The sequence below is a fragment of the Nestor notabilis genome, unplaced genomic scaffold, assembly GCF_000696875.1.
Source record: "Nestor notabilis isolate BGI_N333 unplaced genomic scaffold, ASM69687v1 scaffold3930, whole genome shotgun sequence".
Lineage (NCBI taxonomy): Eukaryota > Metazoa > Chordata > Aves > Psittaciformes > Psittacidae > Nestor > Nestor notabilis.
This window is the reverse complement of record NW_009910485.1, coordinates 1-14,937: the sequence shown is the minus strand read 5'-3', so window position 1 is coordinate 14,937 and position 14,937 is coordinate 1. Positions and strand designations below refer to the sequence as shown.

General features: G+C 39.6%; 1 protein-coding gene across 1 annotated transcript; it reads left to right on the top strand.

Moving 5' to 3' along the window:
• Positions 1–799: 799 nt before the first annotated feature.
• On the top strand, positions 800–14,590 carry LOC104400268 (protein lin-54 homolog; the record flags this gene model as incomplete). Its single annotated transcript, XM_010010189.1, has 5 exons — positions 800–1,521; positions 7,224–7,344; positions 10,190–10,335; positions 11,924–12,079; positions 14,374–14,590. Coding segments are annotated over exons 1-5 (1,330 nt in total), but the record flags the coding sequence as incomplete, so codon positions are not given.
• Between the last annotated feature and the right edge of the window lie 347 nt (positions 14,591–14,937).

Here is a 14,937-nt window from a genome sequence, read left to right as displayed (position 1 = left end):
CTTTCAGAGGGGTTGTTCATTGTTTTGTGTTTAGAACACACTTCATGTTTAGGCATTATATTTTTCTTGTGAGTAGTGAGGAAAAAAATGTTGATCTGTTCTTTTCATGCCCAGGATAGGGGAATTATCTGTTCATCTTGGAAGGGCAGGAATTGGTGTGGTCCTAGGGTAGGTGGGCTGTTGATTGAGCTTGTGGGGGTGTTAAAGCATCACTAGACAGCTGTTTGTTTTTGTGAGATTTCCAAAGTGAGGATTTTCCAAAAAATGATGCCATTACACCAGGTATCAACAACAAGCCTCTTGAGGCTAGACAACCTGCATGACAACCAGTGTTGACATGTATGAGAAAAGCCATTATCATTTGTTAGAATTTTAAAGCTGTTTAGCTCTTGCTTTATATTTCAGTAGGCTTAAATGTCTGCAAACAAGGTGCCTGTTTCTTGGGGGCAGGGTGGACACAATTACTACTCTGTGTACTGCGTTGACAAGAGTGAACTGGTAATCCACAAGTCAGTGCCTTGCTACAGATGATGTTGAAGAGGTTTGATATAAGTTCTGAGAGTAAATTCAGCTGAATGTGTTATGTTTTGATAACTATTTTTTTTTCTCCATGATATCTTTATGTGTTATGTTTTGATAACTATTTTTTTTTCCCCATGATATCCCTTCTGTGCATGCAGAATACCTTTAGTCTGAAAAAATTTCTCCTACTGTATTTTCTTCTTTGGTAGTGTTATTCATAAAGCTTTGAAAATATATGTTTTCTGGAAGCCAATAACTGTTTAAAATGTTGCAGTACCTGCTCCGGTCATCACTGCCACAACTGCTAAAATGGAGGTGGTTTCAGCGGAAGTCAACAGCTTGCTTCCTGAGGAAATAATGGACACCGGTATAACTCTGGTGGAAGACGACAGCATCGAGGCGGTTATCGTGTCGTCGCCAATGGGAGACTCTATTCCCATGGAAACAGAACTGGAAGAAATAGTGAGCATAAGCTCCACCAGCGACTCCACAGCTACAACCACAGCCACAGTCACCACAGAATCAGTTACCACACCCAGCAATCACTCAGGCAACACGACAGTGAACACAACCCCAAAAACTGATGTGAATGCAGTAGTAAAGCCTACCTTTCCAAGTGGCCTCCATAAACTTGGTGCTCAGACCCCTGTCACTATATCAGCCAATCAAATTATTCTGAACAAGACTGCTGATATTAAAATAGGCAATCAGAATATTAAACCAGATGGGCAAAAACTAATTGTAACAACTTTGGGCAAGTCTGGCCAGCCTATTGTTTTAGCATTACCCCACAACCAGCTCCCACAAGCACAGAAGGCTGTGTCCCAAGCCCAAGGTGGAGACTCCAAGGTACAAGGCCAGCAGATCAAAGTTGTTATTGGAGGTCGATCAGAAGTGAAACCTGTTGTTGGTGTCTCATCTTTGACGCAAGGAAATCAGCTGGTAAACACTACGTCCCAGCCTTCTGTTTTGCAGACCCAGCAATTAAAAACAGTACAGGTAAAGTGAGTTGTGCTGATGAAAAACACTAAAAACAATTTTGTTGCTGCAGATGTGGTCCATTTCCTTCACTAAACTGACAAGTGGTTGCTTTCAGCTATTGTGTTTATTCCTCATATTAACAAATACAATGCTGCTCTTAGCCCGTGCTTTCATCTGTGGATGCGTTTACCATTTTATGCCCTTTACCTCTAGCTACTGTCTAGAAACTTAGGATTTGCCTTTGAGAAAGCGAACTATTAAAATTGAGTAAATTGAAGAGAATTTTCCCATTATTGTAATTTTATAAAAAATTTCTACATGCTTTCAGGAAGACTGAATTGAACCCTATATGCCTGTTCTTTATTCAAAATGTATACTGCATTACTCCTTTATGAAATAGTAGCTTCTAATATTACATTTAATCTGTTTAAATAAACTCTCTGAAAAAACTTGCCAGCATTTGAAAAAGAACAGAAAGGTCAATCTTGTCTGCCTCAAATCTAGTTAAGCTTGTTACTAGATACTGATAGACTAGATGCTGCTGTAAGATGGACACTTCAAGGTCTTGTCCCCAATCTCTGGCATGGATCTTGAGATATTTGAAATCACAGAATCTGCTGGGATCTGAAAATGTTTTGAAAAGACTTGAGTTATGACTCAAAGGGTCTGATTTTCATCTGGTATATGGCAGAATTAAATGTGAGTGTCTTTGTTCCAGTTGGCAGAAATAAGACCTTGTGAAAGTGAAGGAAAAAATAGAACTTGATGCAGGTTATAATGGAAAAATATTTATTTTACTGTCTAAACAAAGTGAGAAATCAAACTCTCAAGTATGCCTATAAAAAATAATTTGCTGCTCATGAAAAATTACAAACTTCTAAGCATATTATTAGCTGAATGGTAAGTTCCCCAACTAGTATTTCATGGCAAGCAAATGTGAGCAACTCTCAAGAGGGTTTGTTTTAAAGCTGCAGATGATCCTTGAACCAATTTTCCTTTTCTTGTCACTACATCATGCCTGTGGAAAATGTGTTTAATAATGGCTTTGAAATGTATCAATTTTCTTAAGTGACTTTTCATTTTTGTACCTTGGTCATTAATGATGTGGTTGTCATTCTAGCTTTCAAAAGAGCCTCTGCTCTGACTCAAAATATGAATGTTTAAGAGTGGATCAGTTCCTGTTTCTTGGCTTCAGCTACTCACTGCCAAGTGAGAAATAGAGGAAACCAAGGAGAATGGCTTAGCTGTGATATGCTTTTGCTTGTGTGAGATTGCCTGTGTCATCAGTGACTGAAATACAGTAACTTTATGATTGACCTCTGCTGTTTGTCATTAGGAATTCTATAGGGTCCTTAATAGAAACTGTTACAAATGGATTTGCATCTAGTTAATTACAGTTTGAGTAAATTAGTTTTGTTGTGGTCTCTTTTTATAAAACCTTTGCTTGCATTTGCAAAACAGATTGTATTGTTAACACCCATCATTCCTTTCCTCCTATAAGGAGGGGAGAAAGTAGAAATGAAAAGCAAGGCAATCTTCGGTTGGTTATAAGTACATGATACTGCAGGAAGATTATTACATTAGTACTTCCCAGATGGTGCTTTTCCCTGTAACAAATTATAGGGAAAAGTAAAGTATGAGAGGGATATATGAAGGTAGGTGAGAGATTCATGGTCTGCCCTATAATGAACGACATGCCTCAAGTCCCTGGCTTAGACAATGAAGTTGGGCATTCACCCCATCATCCTGAACATGCCTCTTAACCTTTCAGTGAGTAGAAAAAGGAAGCTGTGAATACCTTCCCGCCTCCCAGTGGTCTTGTGTATCTTGTGGCTGTGTGAATCAGGTATTTTGGATGGAAGGCAACACAACAATTGGACTTGGTGTTGAAAAGTGAATTGGTAGAAGATAAGTTGACAAAGAGCTCTCTTCAGTTCTCCTTACATCAGCACTGTTGCAGGGGCTTTGCCGGTCATTAGAAAAACTCAATTAGCCTTGCTCTAGTTTAATTGTGACATTTGAAATCTCAGCACTTGAGAAAAGTTATAATTGATAAGAGCTGAGCAAATGTTCCCTGGAATCTGGCTTCTCTGACTACAATTTTAGAGGTATGAGGCTGTGAGGTGTAAAATGTGACAGGACCATGGGCTTCATCTGTATCCAGAGGTTTATTACTGTCTCTTGGCAGCTTGTCCCGATACAGTTGAAACCACTGCCTTGGATGTGTGGACAAAACTACTGGGCAAGTGCATCTGCTTTCAGCTAGTGGATCCTGCCTGTGTACAGGCTTTAAAAATAATGATGTGCCTGCTGGTGTACTACTTCAAGTGCATTAAGCAGGAGTTTGACCTTGCAGGCGCCTCTCAACCAGATTTTCAGACTCATCGCCATTGCTGTCACTAAGCTAGTCTAACTTGAACTTGTCTTGATGTGGTAACTGCCTCTGCATTTAGTAGTTAAACCTATGTTTCCATAGTATTGTTGCTAACATGGCAAGACAACTGGTTGCTAAGCCATCATTTTTACTTTATCTCATCTTTGGAAAGTGACCTCATGCGCTTCCTAACCTCAGAGCAAACTCCTATTCCTAGCTCAATTTCATAATCTTCTTTGAAGTATACTGTTCTCCTATTTCTAGAGTCCATGATTTTTCATATTATGCCAAATATACATGACATAGGGTGTGGTTACATGGACAAGCTGCCATGAGATCATCTAGGGCGTGGATTTATAGTATGTTAGCTCCTTTGTGGTAACTGACTATATGGGTATTCAATCCAGCAGTAATGCAAGGTATGCATGTTCCTTTTTCTGTATGAGCAGAACACGATTTAACAATGGAAAGCAAAGTCTGGCTCTAGAAACTTGCTAGTTCATCTTGTTCTGTGAAGAGTGCTTAGGAAGACATGAATTTTTCCTTTAAATAAAGGTGCTTGCAGATAAATCTCTTCTGAAAGGAGAAGGAGGTTGGTGTGTGCTTCTAGATTTAATAACTTTCTTATGGGAGAGCTTGATGCCCCGTGAAATACTTTTGCAATCTTAATTGCATGGGCAGAGGAATAATATTAAGCCTCTTGTGATTAGTACAGGCAATGGCAAAAGGCTCCAGAGAACTTGCTCTTTCTGAAGTATCAAAGGAGCAGTCTGTCATCTTATTTCCTCTGGTTTCTCCCGTCTGTACTGAGGTAGGTTGCATGTTTCCCACTGATGTCTAGAAGGCTTTCACATGTGGCTGGGGTTATAAGCTCCAGTGGCAAAAACCTCAGAAAGGCTTGCTTGGCAGCAAGTAAGGGTAGGATTACATGGCCTGCACTTGGGGGCCAAGGGCTATTCCTCACCTGTAACCAACCACATTTGAGTTTTGCCATGTTTCCTGAGCCCTGAAGAGACTCACTCATTTGTTAGACCCTATTGTTTGTAGACAGTTTACCCCAAAAGCAGGAGGGAATTTATCTGAGGAGGATATTGCAAGTTGAGTCTGAGGGAAGCAGGGCTACTTGCAGTGACCAGCTATTGTTTTAGGATCATGAATTTTTTTCTGAAGTACTTCATGTTCACAGGTGGCTAGTATTTTACATGTACTCACGTAAGTCATTTAAACACACTTACTGACTGTTACTGGGAAACGACTGCTGTTGCCCAGAGCTTGCTGTTCCTGCTGGATGTTGATCATATTCTGAGCCAGACTTTGCCCTTGCTTCAGAGAGCAAAAGCAATAGCAGTTGAGTTACAATAATACCTTATGACAGGCTAAGATGAATTTCACCAGAACAAAAATGACAAGCACATGAAATGTGGGGAATTTACCAGAAATTAGAAAGTGTGCAAATTTACAAAGATATTTGCTGATAGAATGCCTGCTCACCTATCAGCCATGTGCTAAGAGAACTGAATCCTTGAAATGTTAAAATGGCTTTGAGTTAAATTTGCAGACTGGGCTGTAATGAAGCTTCCTTCTTCAAACAACTTATGTTTCAAGGTTTTAGTTAATACATCTCCAAAAAGAGTGGCTTTTTTTTTTTTCTTGTTTCATTTTAAGCCTTGACTATTATATGTCACCTATAAAGCAGCTAATGTGGCCTAAGTGCAGCATATTTAGGGTAAATGACCTTCACCTGAGGTAGAGGTTTCCTCTGAGGGCTGCTTACTTGTCCTCTAACTGTGAAGAAGCACATGGTTTTCTTTAAACAAGGTCTGTTTTCTAGCACTGCCTGGTGTCAGAGCTGCTCATTGCTGGCTTCCCTTGGTTGGGCACAGCTCAGGCATACAGAGGTGGTGTTGGCTTTCGACGGCAGACTGGAGGGTTCCAGTGCCATAGCATGAGGGAGCCCTGACTTCCCTGTCTGTGCTGTGAGTGTGCTGCTGAGAGCTGAAACAGCCTCATTTGCCCTCTTTGCAGGGCAGCTGAGGAATTTATGTGCTACCAAATACTTCAAATGTTTTGGTGTTACTCTACTGTAAAGGAGGTATTTTCAGTCAGCAAATTCTATAAACAGGGTTTTGTGTAGGAAACCATAACATTCAGCCTGCTCAATTGCTTCATTTAAGCACTTGCAACTTTCTCAGGCTGTCATCTCTGTATCTTTGTATATCAGTGAGATTTCTCCAGCTAGTTACTTGAGTAACAAAGGTGGTTCTGCGCCTTTGGGAGGTTGCTTGCCACATGGATGCCCATGTTATGCCTCTTTGACATTGCTTGAGTTGGCAGCTGGTGCCCACGAGACGTGACTGGTTTGTGTGGTGGAGGAGAGGCAGTGTGGGCCTGGCCTTTGGGCTGGGTAAGTGTAAGGGCTTCAGTAATACCTTCCAGGGCTCACCTGGACTTGAGGAGGATCCTAGAGATAGTCTGCATCAGCAGGAGCCTCTGCAGTCAACAGGTTAAAACAGTCTTTGAAAGAAGTCAACCTCTTAATTGAACTATTAACCAGCTGGATGCCGTGGTATAGAAACTATTAGGATAAATGCATCTGGTAATTAATTTTTGTCAGTGTGGAAAATGGAAAAAAGTCTTAAGACTTTTAAGACTAAAAAAAACCCTGCTTATACAAATTTCAAGTCAATCTGTCACATTAAATTGCATGTTACGTGTTCCTGGGCCAGCTGTGTTTGAGGAGATTGGATCACAAGAATAAAAAAAAAAAAACAAACAACCCTTGTACCTGGATGTAGCTGATTTGTTCCTGACCAGTGAGGACCCAAAACTTTCAGGGACTGATGATCCACATATTTTGAGAACTGTTGCAGAAGGCTGTTTCCCCATTTGCAAGGTAGAAGTGTGCTGCTATGTCAGTATAGGTCAAGAGATGGTTCAGACCACTAGTTATCATATTTAAATAACTTAACAAATTTTGTCATGGTTGGCTGAAAAGGAGTAACTTTTACGGTTTCAAATATTGAGAGTTGTGCATTTAACATTCACCAATGATATGTAAGAAATTATTTCAGCATCTTGAAGGTGTTTGCACAGAGAGGTACCTTACAAAAAGGCTGTAAGGGATTTGGCTATCTTGCTTGGGTGGCTGGTTTTCTAAAGCGGTGTGGATGATATCCTAGTTCTCTCCATAGTGAGACATGGACGTGAAATGTGAGATATGTAATTATTCTTCTAATTATGTGTGCAAGTATTGCCTTTTCTATTTTCTAATGTACTTGACAATACAGTAATTTAGATCCAAAATTCTCAAGTTAGTTTGGATTTATTTTTTTCCTCTACCTTTCAGATCGCAAAGAAGACCCGAACCCCAACTTCTGGCCCAGTGATCACCAAGCTGATCTTTGCAAAGCCAATCAATAGCAAAGCTGTTACAGGGCAGACCACTCAAGTGTCACCAGTCATTGCAGGTTGTACTAGTTTGACTTGTTTTGCTTTACCATTTTTTAAAAGCTGTTCAGAGAGATGATGATTGTAGAAATTTTTTCTGTCTCAACGGTTTTACTGCAGTTTCTGTTAAAGTATCTCAAGCAATTCAGGGGGAAATCAGCAGAGAGTTTGTGGGTAGAAGCAGGTAAATGTAGTTGTTGGTACCTTTACACTCATTTAGAATTATCTTTGTGATTGTGGAATTGATCATTTTGCTTTTACTGTAGGATACGTTTACTTTCCAGATCTTGGGGAGGAGAAAAAAGTACCATGGAAAAGGCTACTCAATAAAACAAGTATTCGTAGATACATTATGTAAATACACAGGGGGGAAAAGGAGACACATGCTCGTGCATTACTTTAATCTGCTTTTTGTTGGAGTTAAATGTGATACGTGCAAATAACAGGAAAAATGTTTGGGTGGAAAAAAGTGGAAAAAAATCTGTATTTCTGTTAAGTTGCTCACCTACTTAAACACAAGCATTGCAGAAGAGTCTAAGAAAATAATTAAGGCAAATAAGAAATGGGTTGTCTCTTTGGAAAACAAATCTGTGTTCCTTTAAAGAAAAAAATCCCACAGTGCAATCATTTATTATGGCAGTGGGACTGATGTGTTCCTTGTGAAATGCATCATTGCATGTATGCCAATAACATCTTAGACATGTCTAAATTATCTGAAAAGGACAAATGTAGGAAGCCAGAATCATCTTCAGGGCTTTGAAGGATGTCTCCAACTGCTTCCATATTGACTGAACCAAGTAGGCCTAAAATCTTTTCCACATATTCAAATGACTTTTTTAAGCCTCTAAGAACTGGGAGTTGAGCTGGTTTAAAAAGAATGCAACTGTCTCCTTATTCAAAATGTTGATGGGCACATGACTGAAATATAATCATTTCCTTAAGTTGTCAGGCTGCCTGCACCCTGAAGCCTGACTTGTGTTTCAAGTGAAAGAGGGATTCCCTCTCCCACTCCCCAGTTTTGCTGCTTTCTGAAACAATTCCACACTAAATGTACAGACCTTTGAATGAGAAGATTGCTTCACCGTGTTTATAAATATGAGTTCAGCTGTTTGTGTATTTGAAAAAAAACAACCAAAACAAACAACAAACTAACAAAAGAAAAAAGACATTAAAAACCTTGAAATGAGCCATTTGAAGCTGCATTACATTTTCATCTGGCAGTACATGAAAACTGGTAAGCAATAAGGAACCACATCAAAAGTAGTACTAGGGAGAGCATGTTTTTAAGTTTGTTGCCTCCAGACTGAAAGGAAATGTCCATAGCAAAACATACCTACATAATACTGACAAGCAGGTATGTTACAAAATAAACAAATTTCCAGCTTTTAAATCTTGGAAAATCAAGAGTACAGGTTCCTGAGCCTGTGAGAGAAGCATCACCTGGGAGCTGAAGATGCTTCTAATGGAGAGAGAAATCTTTTTAAACATCTGCCTTTCCTCTTGCCATCCTAAACAGTCAGCACAGTTTGCCAGCTTTAGAGGCTGGCATCATTTTGGGGAAGGTGTTACATTTGTGTGTTGTGTTTTGATTTTTGTATGCAGGCTTTTATGAATCTGATAAATTTTTAATTGCTCTGGAATTTCTGCAAACTGAGGTGAAAGTTGTAAATTTAAAAGACTTGTCAATATAAGCACCCAGATTCTGTTTAGGAACATGATGCCAAGGGGTACAGAGGGGACATAGTGAGAAAGGGAAAGCTGTCACCAAGAAAAAACAAACTCAGAAAGTATTGAATACAGTAAATGGTAAAATTCACACAGACTGACATCTTTCGTGTTGCATGTGACTTAACAGAGCAAATAGTTGCCAGCAGCTGCTACTTAGGTTGCACTAAAGTGAAGGTTGGTTTAGAGCACATAGACTTCAGAGGAAGGCAGCTTTCCATAAGGATGATGCTGTCTCTTGTTAGTTCTAGTTGACTTAATTGTTGTGCCAATTGACTGGGTTTGGATGGAAGTTATGCTGGTGTTTGTTTCTTGTTTTGATAAAAGTAGTGCAAAGAGAATGGGTGACAGAGAAGCTGTAACAGAAACGAGTCTGAGCTGAAGTGCAGCAGAGCAAACCTGTCAGTGGTCAAGCTGCAAGTATGAAAAATAATAATAAAATAATGATAATTGAGGCAAATCTGTTTTCCACACTGAGAGTTTTGCAATATTCCTAAGACCTTTCATGATTGGAGCTGCTGGGTTTGACGTTTAACCTGTTTTGCTGTTGTAAAAGCAGATAGCGTGTAGAGTTACACCACCACCCACATTTTCATAGAAGTGTCATATATTCTGTTAGGCAGTGAAAAAAACACCAACACAGAGGAGACAAAAAAAAGTAAAGTTGAGCATAGACAGACCAAACACTTTTTTTTTTTTTTTTTTTTTTTTTTTTTGGTCACTGTAACACAGCTCATTTCTGATGGCTGAGGATTTAAAAGGATGCTCAGTTTTTTCTGTACATTGGCATTAGCCCAGGAGGTTCCTAGGAAACTGTCAGCTGGCTGGGTGTTTGGGCACAGCACAGGGGTATTGGAGGGCTGTGCGCCTCGGGATGCTGTCCTGGCCTTAAAGAATTTTCAACTTAATATCACAGAAAGATCAGTGTATGTTTGGGGGGTTTTTAAGACCAAGTGGAGTGTCTTTTTATTTGCAATAATGCCAGCTATTGTTTGTTGCTAAATTTTGCTGATGTCCTTTCCTACAAGGTGATATGCTCACTGAAGCATTAACAATTGTACAATACGCAGAGAAAACTTTGCTTTAAAAGTTAATGTAAACAGGAATAACTTGAGCTGATGGTATCTTCATTATTTATAGGTAGGGTTCTTTCACAGTCTGCTCCAGGAACACCACCAAAGACAATAACTATCTCTGAAAGCGGAGTCATTGGATCATCTTTGAGTACGACAACACAACAGACACCAAATAAAATAGCTATCTCGCCACTCAAATCCCCTAATAAGGTAAGGTCCTGATTCTGGCTGCAGCCTTCTATCTGTCTTGCACAATGGTCTGAATGGAGCTCTCTGTGTCTTTGCTACAAGCTGTTTATGACCCCACTATTCCTATCGCAAGCCATAATGCATTTGAGTCTCTGTTGTGCATCATAATGCTCTGCAGTAATGGCCTAAGCTAAATTTTTTGCAGTTGGCTTCCTTACTGTGGTTTTAAGTAAATATGCATTACTGCATCAAGTTCCCATTCCTAACTTTTCTTGCCGTTCCCTAAGCATCCATTCGAGGAGCAGCTGTTCTCTCTTAGCCAACTGCTGAGAGTTTTTGTCTTTTTTCTTAATGCCTTCATAAAATGTCAACAGGCTGTTTAAGAGGAGACCTCAATGATGTTAATAAGTCAGAACATAGTAACCACTGCCTGCTACTACATAGATAATTTAGTCTTCCCTAATCATGCCTGAAGTGAGAGAGATTTGTGGTGATCCTTGACAAATACAGAGCTGGAGACTGGCACAAGTGGGAAGTAGATAGGAAAGATAATTTATCTATTGTAAGCTCCCTTACAGATGAGTGTCATGGTGATGCTGGTATTTTAGGCTTGATAAAATTGTCTTGAGAAGAGGAATATTTCTGGAAAAAGGAAGAGTCAGGTCAGGGGAAGATGCATGGTGCATACAAACTAAATATATGTAAAAACTAGCATAAGAGTAAAGAATTCTCTTAGTTTGGCCATGCTTTAGCTATGTATTGTTATGCAAATGGAATGAAGGACTTGTGTTTGAGAGTTATTACTGAGGGAAGCAACATGAGCAAGAAATTTAAAGCAAAAAAAACTAGAATCAAGATTAATAATGAGTGGGGTGAAAAGACTCCTTATGGTTACATTTTTTTTACTCTGAATTTATTTACTGTGAATAAGTAATTTTAAATATCTTTCAAAAACAAATGGTTTCAAAAATTGGAATTTTTCTTAAAATATGAAGAAGGAAGTAATAGAACAAAAAGTAGAAAACCAAACTTGGAAGGGATGTGGCTATATAGAATAGAGTATTCAAATGCTGCATTCTGCAGAAATGCAGTCAGAGACTGGATTTCTGTGAGAATCTGGAAAGTAGATTTGAAAATACTGATGTTTTTATGCTTTGGCTGAGTGAGTAGTGTAAGGGGAGACTTTAATTATTTTTTCTTCCATAGCTCTCCTTTAAAACTTCAATTTATGATGAAATAGTCATGGTACTGATTATAAAGCTGTTATTCAGAAAACACATCCTTGGCAATGCTCTGGCTTCAGTGGGCAGGTTTCATTAAAAACCCAAACAAAGAGAAAAAACCCAAACCAAATAAAACAGAAGCCGTACTGGCTTTCTGCAGGGGCCTTTTGGTGCTGGAAACCAGCAGTTCCTTGAAGTTTCTAACATGTTTGCTGTTGTTGCACACATGGACCCCTGTGAGTCGTGATTAAATACAGTGCCCTTGTTCACAGAAAGAACTCTTTGTAGTGGTGGAGAACTGTACTTTCATGAGGAGGGGAATGTATATGTACAGGGTCTTGTATCCCTTGCAGAGATTTAAACTGCCTCTTTGTTTTGCCAAGCAGCTAACAGTGGTGTCAGTGGCCTCCCAGCCTCCCAACTCCCCCCAGAAGACGGTGGGCGTCCCACTGAATGTAGCGTTAGGACAGCAGATCCTCACAGTGCAGCAGTCAGCGCCCTCCTCCCCTGGGAAGGCTATAGTCAACCACACAACCGCCCAGGTACAGACTGACTTTCCTTTGTCTTCTCGCATGTCTCTGTGTCATCACTTGCGGGAAATTCGAGTGTTGAACCGCAAATGGGCAGTGTTCAGTCCCAAGGTGTTCTTGTAATGGTATCTACTTAAGAACTAGCAAAAGCAGTGCAAAAAAGAGGAGCATCTTCAGTCAAGGGGTGCAAACCATTGCAAAGCCATGCAAGAACATGCTGTTAGAAAGCAGCTTTCCAGCCTGGAAAGCCCCACTTGATGCAAGTTCTCATCTCTGTATACCGAATCTCCCAAGTCAACTGAAAGGCTCACAATGACATGAGGAAGAGTTCTTTGGGTAGTTCTATCTCTTCTACCAGTGTTTCTGTGCCACTGACTAAGGCTGCTTTCCAGGTGTTTCTGAGGTTTGCAACAGTTGTCATGGCAGAGGTCTGTGTAAGCAAGACGTCATGATCTGAGACCTACAGAATTCAAAATAAGTAATTTCCTGTGTCTCATTTCTAGAAAAATGGGGTTTATAAATTGATTTGCATTAATGAATGACTAGACAAAACTGACCTTTCTTGCAAACTACAGTTTTTACTTTTTTCCTCTTTTGTAATCTGAGGTGAATCTTTTTCTATCTTACTTGATTGCATTCCTGTTTTGGTAAACATGAAGTGATGCATATGAGTACAAATAACCAGAGTGGATATAGCAGGGAGTGGGTACAGTTGCATGTACAGCACAAGACCAGAGACTTGGGCAGATTTTGCTGGTCTCGTCTTACCAATACGAGTGATAATTGGAATGCTCATATGGGGATGTGGACACAAGTATGATCTGAATTTATTTCAGAGTAAAATTAGCAAAATTGTCTTATTAAAATAGTTTTTAGAAGGTTAAGTCGCTCTTAACACAAGCACACAAAGTGAAAAAACAGGGGTGGCTGTGAGGTATGCATACCAAGTTCTGATAGAGAACTGTCTGACACAACGTGATGGTTTCACCTGTCTTTGCTGGGCTCAAGAGCATGCCCTTGGAAGAAGTGGCATTTGAATTTTACAATTTTCCAAGTTGTCCTTGGATGGCAGCCACTAGTTTGTGTGGTAGAGGGAACTTTGGCCGCACTGGTCTCCCTGTGATAACTCTTAAGCTGTAACTATGCTTATAGATAGTGCTTATTTTGAATTGCTCAGGGTTGTTGAGGTTTTACTATATAAAAGAAAAAAATCACAAGAAAGCACCTTCTTTTTAAACACTGGGCTTATTTCCAGTGAAATATGTGCAAATTGAGATTTCATTTGTGTATCTGCTGAAAGCTGGGGAGCTGGGAAAAATTCCTAATATGAAGTCACATCATACTATCAACTAAATTTAATACTAAAACTTAATACCAAGGACAGTGATAGGTTTAATATTGAGATTAAAAGATACTGAGAATAAAAAGCTGAGCTCCAAAAGAAGTTGGGTGGAAGGAGAAAAAGGAGGAATAAACCAAGGTTTCAGGTTGTCAGCAAGGCTGGATAAAGAGGCCAATATCAAACTGGTAGATTTACGAATGTGTGTAAATAAAATAAACACTTGTTATCAGTTTGTAGTTTGAGAGTGGAAAGATGCACATTCCAGACATACTGAATTGCAGCTATGAGGAAGCACAGGTCTGCTAAACTCCCTTTCTTTCCCCTCTTTGCTTTTTTCCTTAGATTTGTTTTCTTACTCTACATTGTTCTTGCTTCTTTCATTTCTCAGCTGGTACCGTCTTTCTCATGTCTTCAGCTGTGAGTTTATGGATGCTGTTCCGTTTCCTTCTCAAGGGCTGCACAGTGATTTCTGTGTATTAGTCGCAAACTGTCTTAACAGGATGTATCTATACACACAGTGATAAACCATGCCACAGTCCAACACTAACAGTTCTGCGAGTTCCTACCATGTGTTTTTATTAGTAGGAATATATTTCTAGGCTTGATTTTTTTTTTTTTTTTTTTTTTTTAAATACAAACTGAGCAATGTTATCTGTAGTCACCTGAAGTGGTTTTGGCAGACATTGTATCTGGGGAAGTGGACTGAGTCACCCTACTCATGTAAATATTAGTTTATTCTGGTGTTTCTTGTAGAGCATTGAAAATGGAACTGAGTTTCCTCTGAGCTGCTGAGAGACATTTAGTCTCCCTGTATCCATTTTACTTCTGAAAGAAAAAGTAGGGATAACTTGCTTCTCAAGGATACAAATGGATCAAAGAGTTAGTAACAACCTAGGAATAAACCTGCTGACATTCCCTCTGCCTTTGTACAAGTAACTTTGTGCTGTCTGTGTTGGCTTAACAGGCTGTGAAATCAGCAGTGCAGACCATTACTGTAGGAGGAGTGGGCACATCTCAATTTAAGACAATTATTCCCCTGGCAACTGCACCCAATGTTCAGCAAATTCAGGTACCTGGAAGCAAGTTCCATTATGTCAGACTTGTTACTGCCACAACAGCCAATAGTTCAACCCAGTCGGCCAGTCAAAGTCCCAGTACGAATACACAGCCTCTTCAACAGGGTAAGTGCTGGTGCTAATGTATTGTCTGAAGTAAGTAGTTTTTCATGGGGTTTTCCTGTTTATTTGTAAGGATTAAAATCGGTACGTAATAGAGATCTGTCAAGACTGACATATGTACTTGTTTTTACGGTAAGACTCCTGTATGTTTCATAATCTGTTACCCCTGATTTGTATGTGGAAATACTCCTCTGTGACAAAGTGTTCTGTAGTTGGACCTGAATCGTTGAAGCATTTTACATTGCTTTTCCCTAATTTACCAGCTTTGTGGGTGCCTTGTGGCAAGTCCCATATCCTCTCTGTGAAAAGCATGAAGCCAGGACAGTCATAGAATCATAGAATAGTTAGGG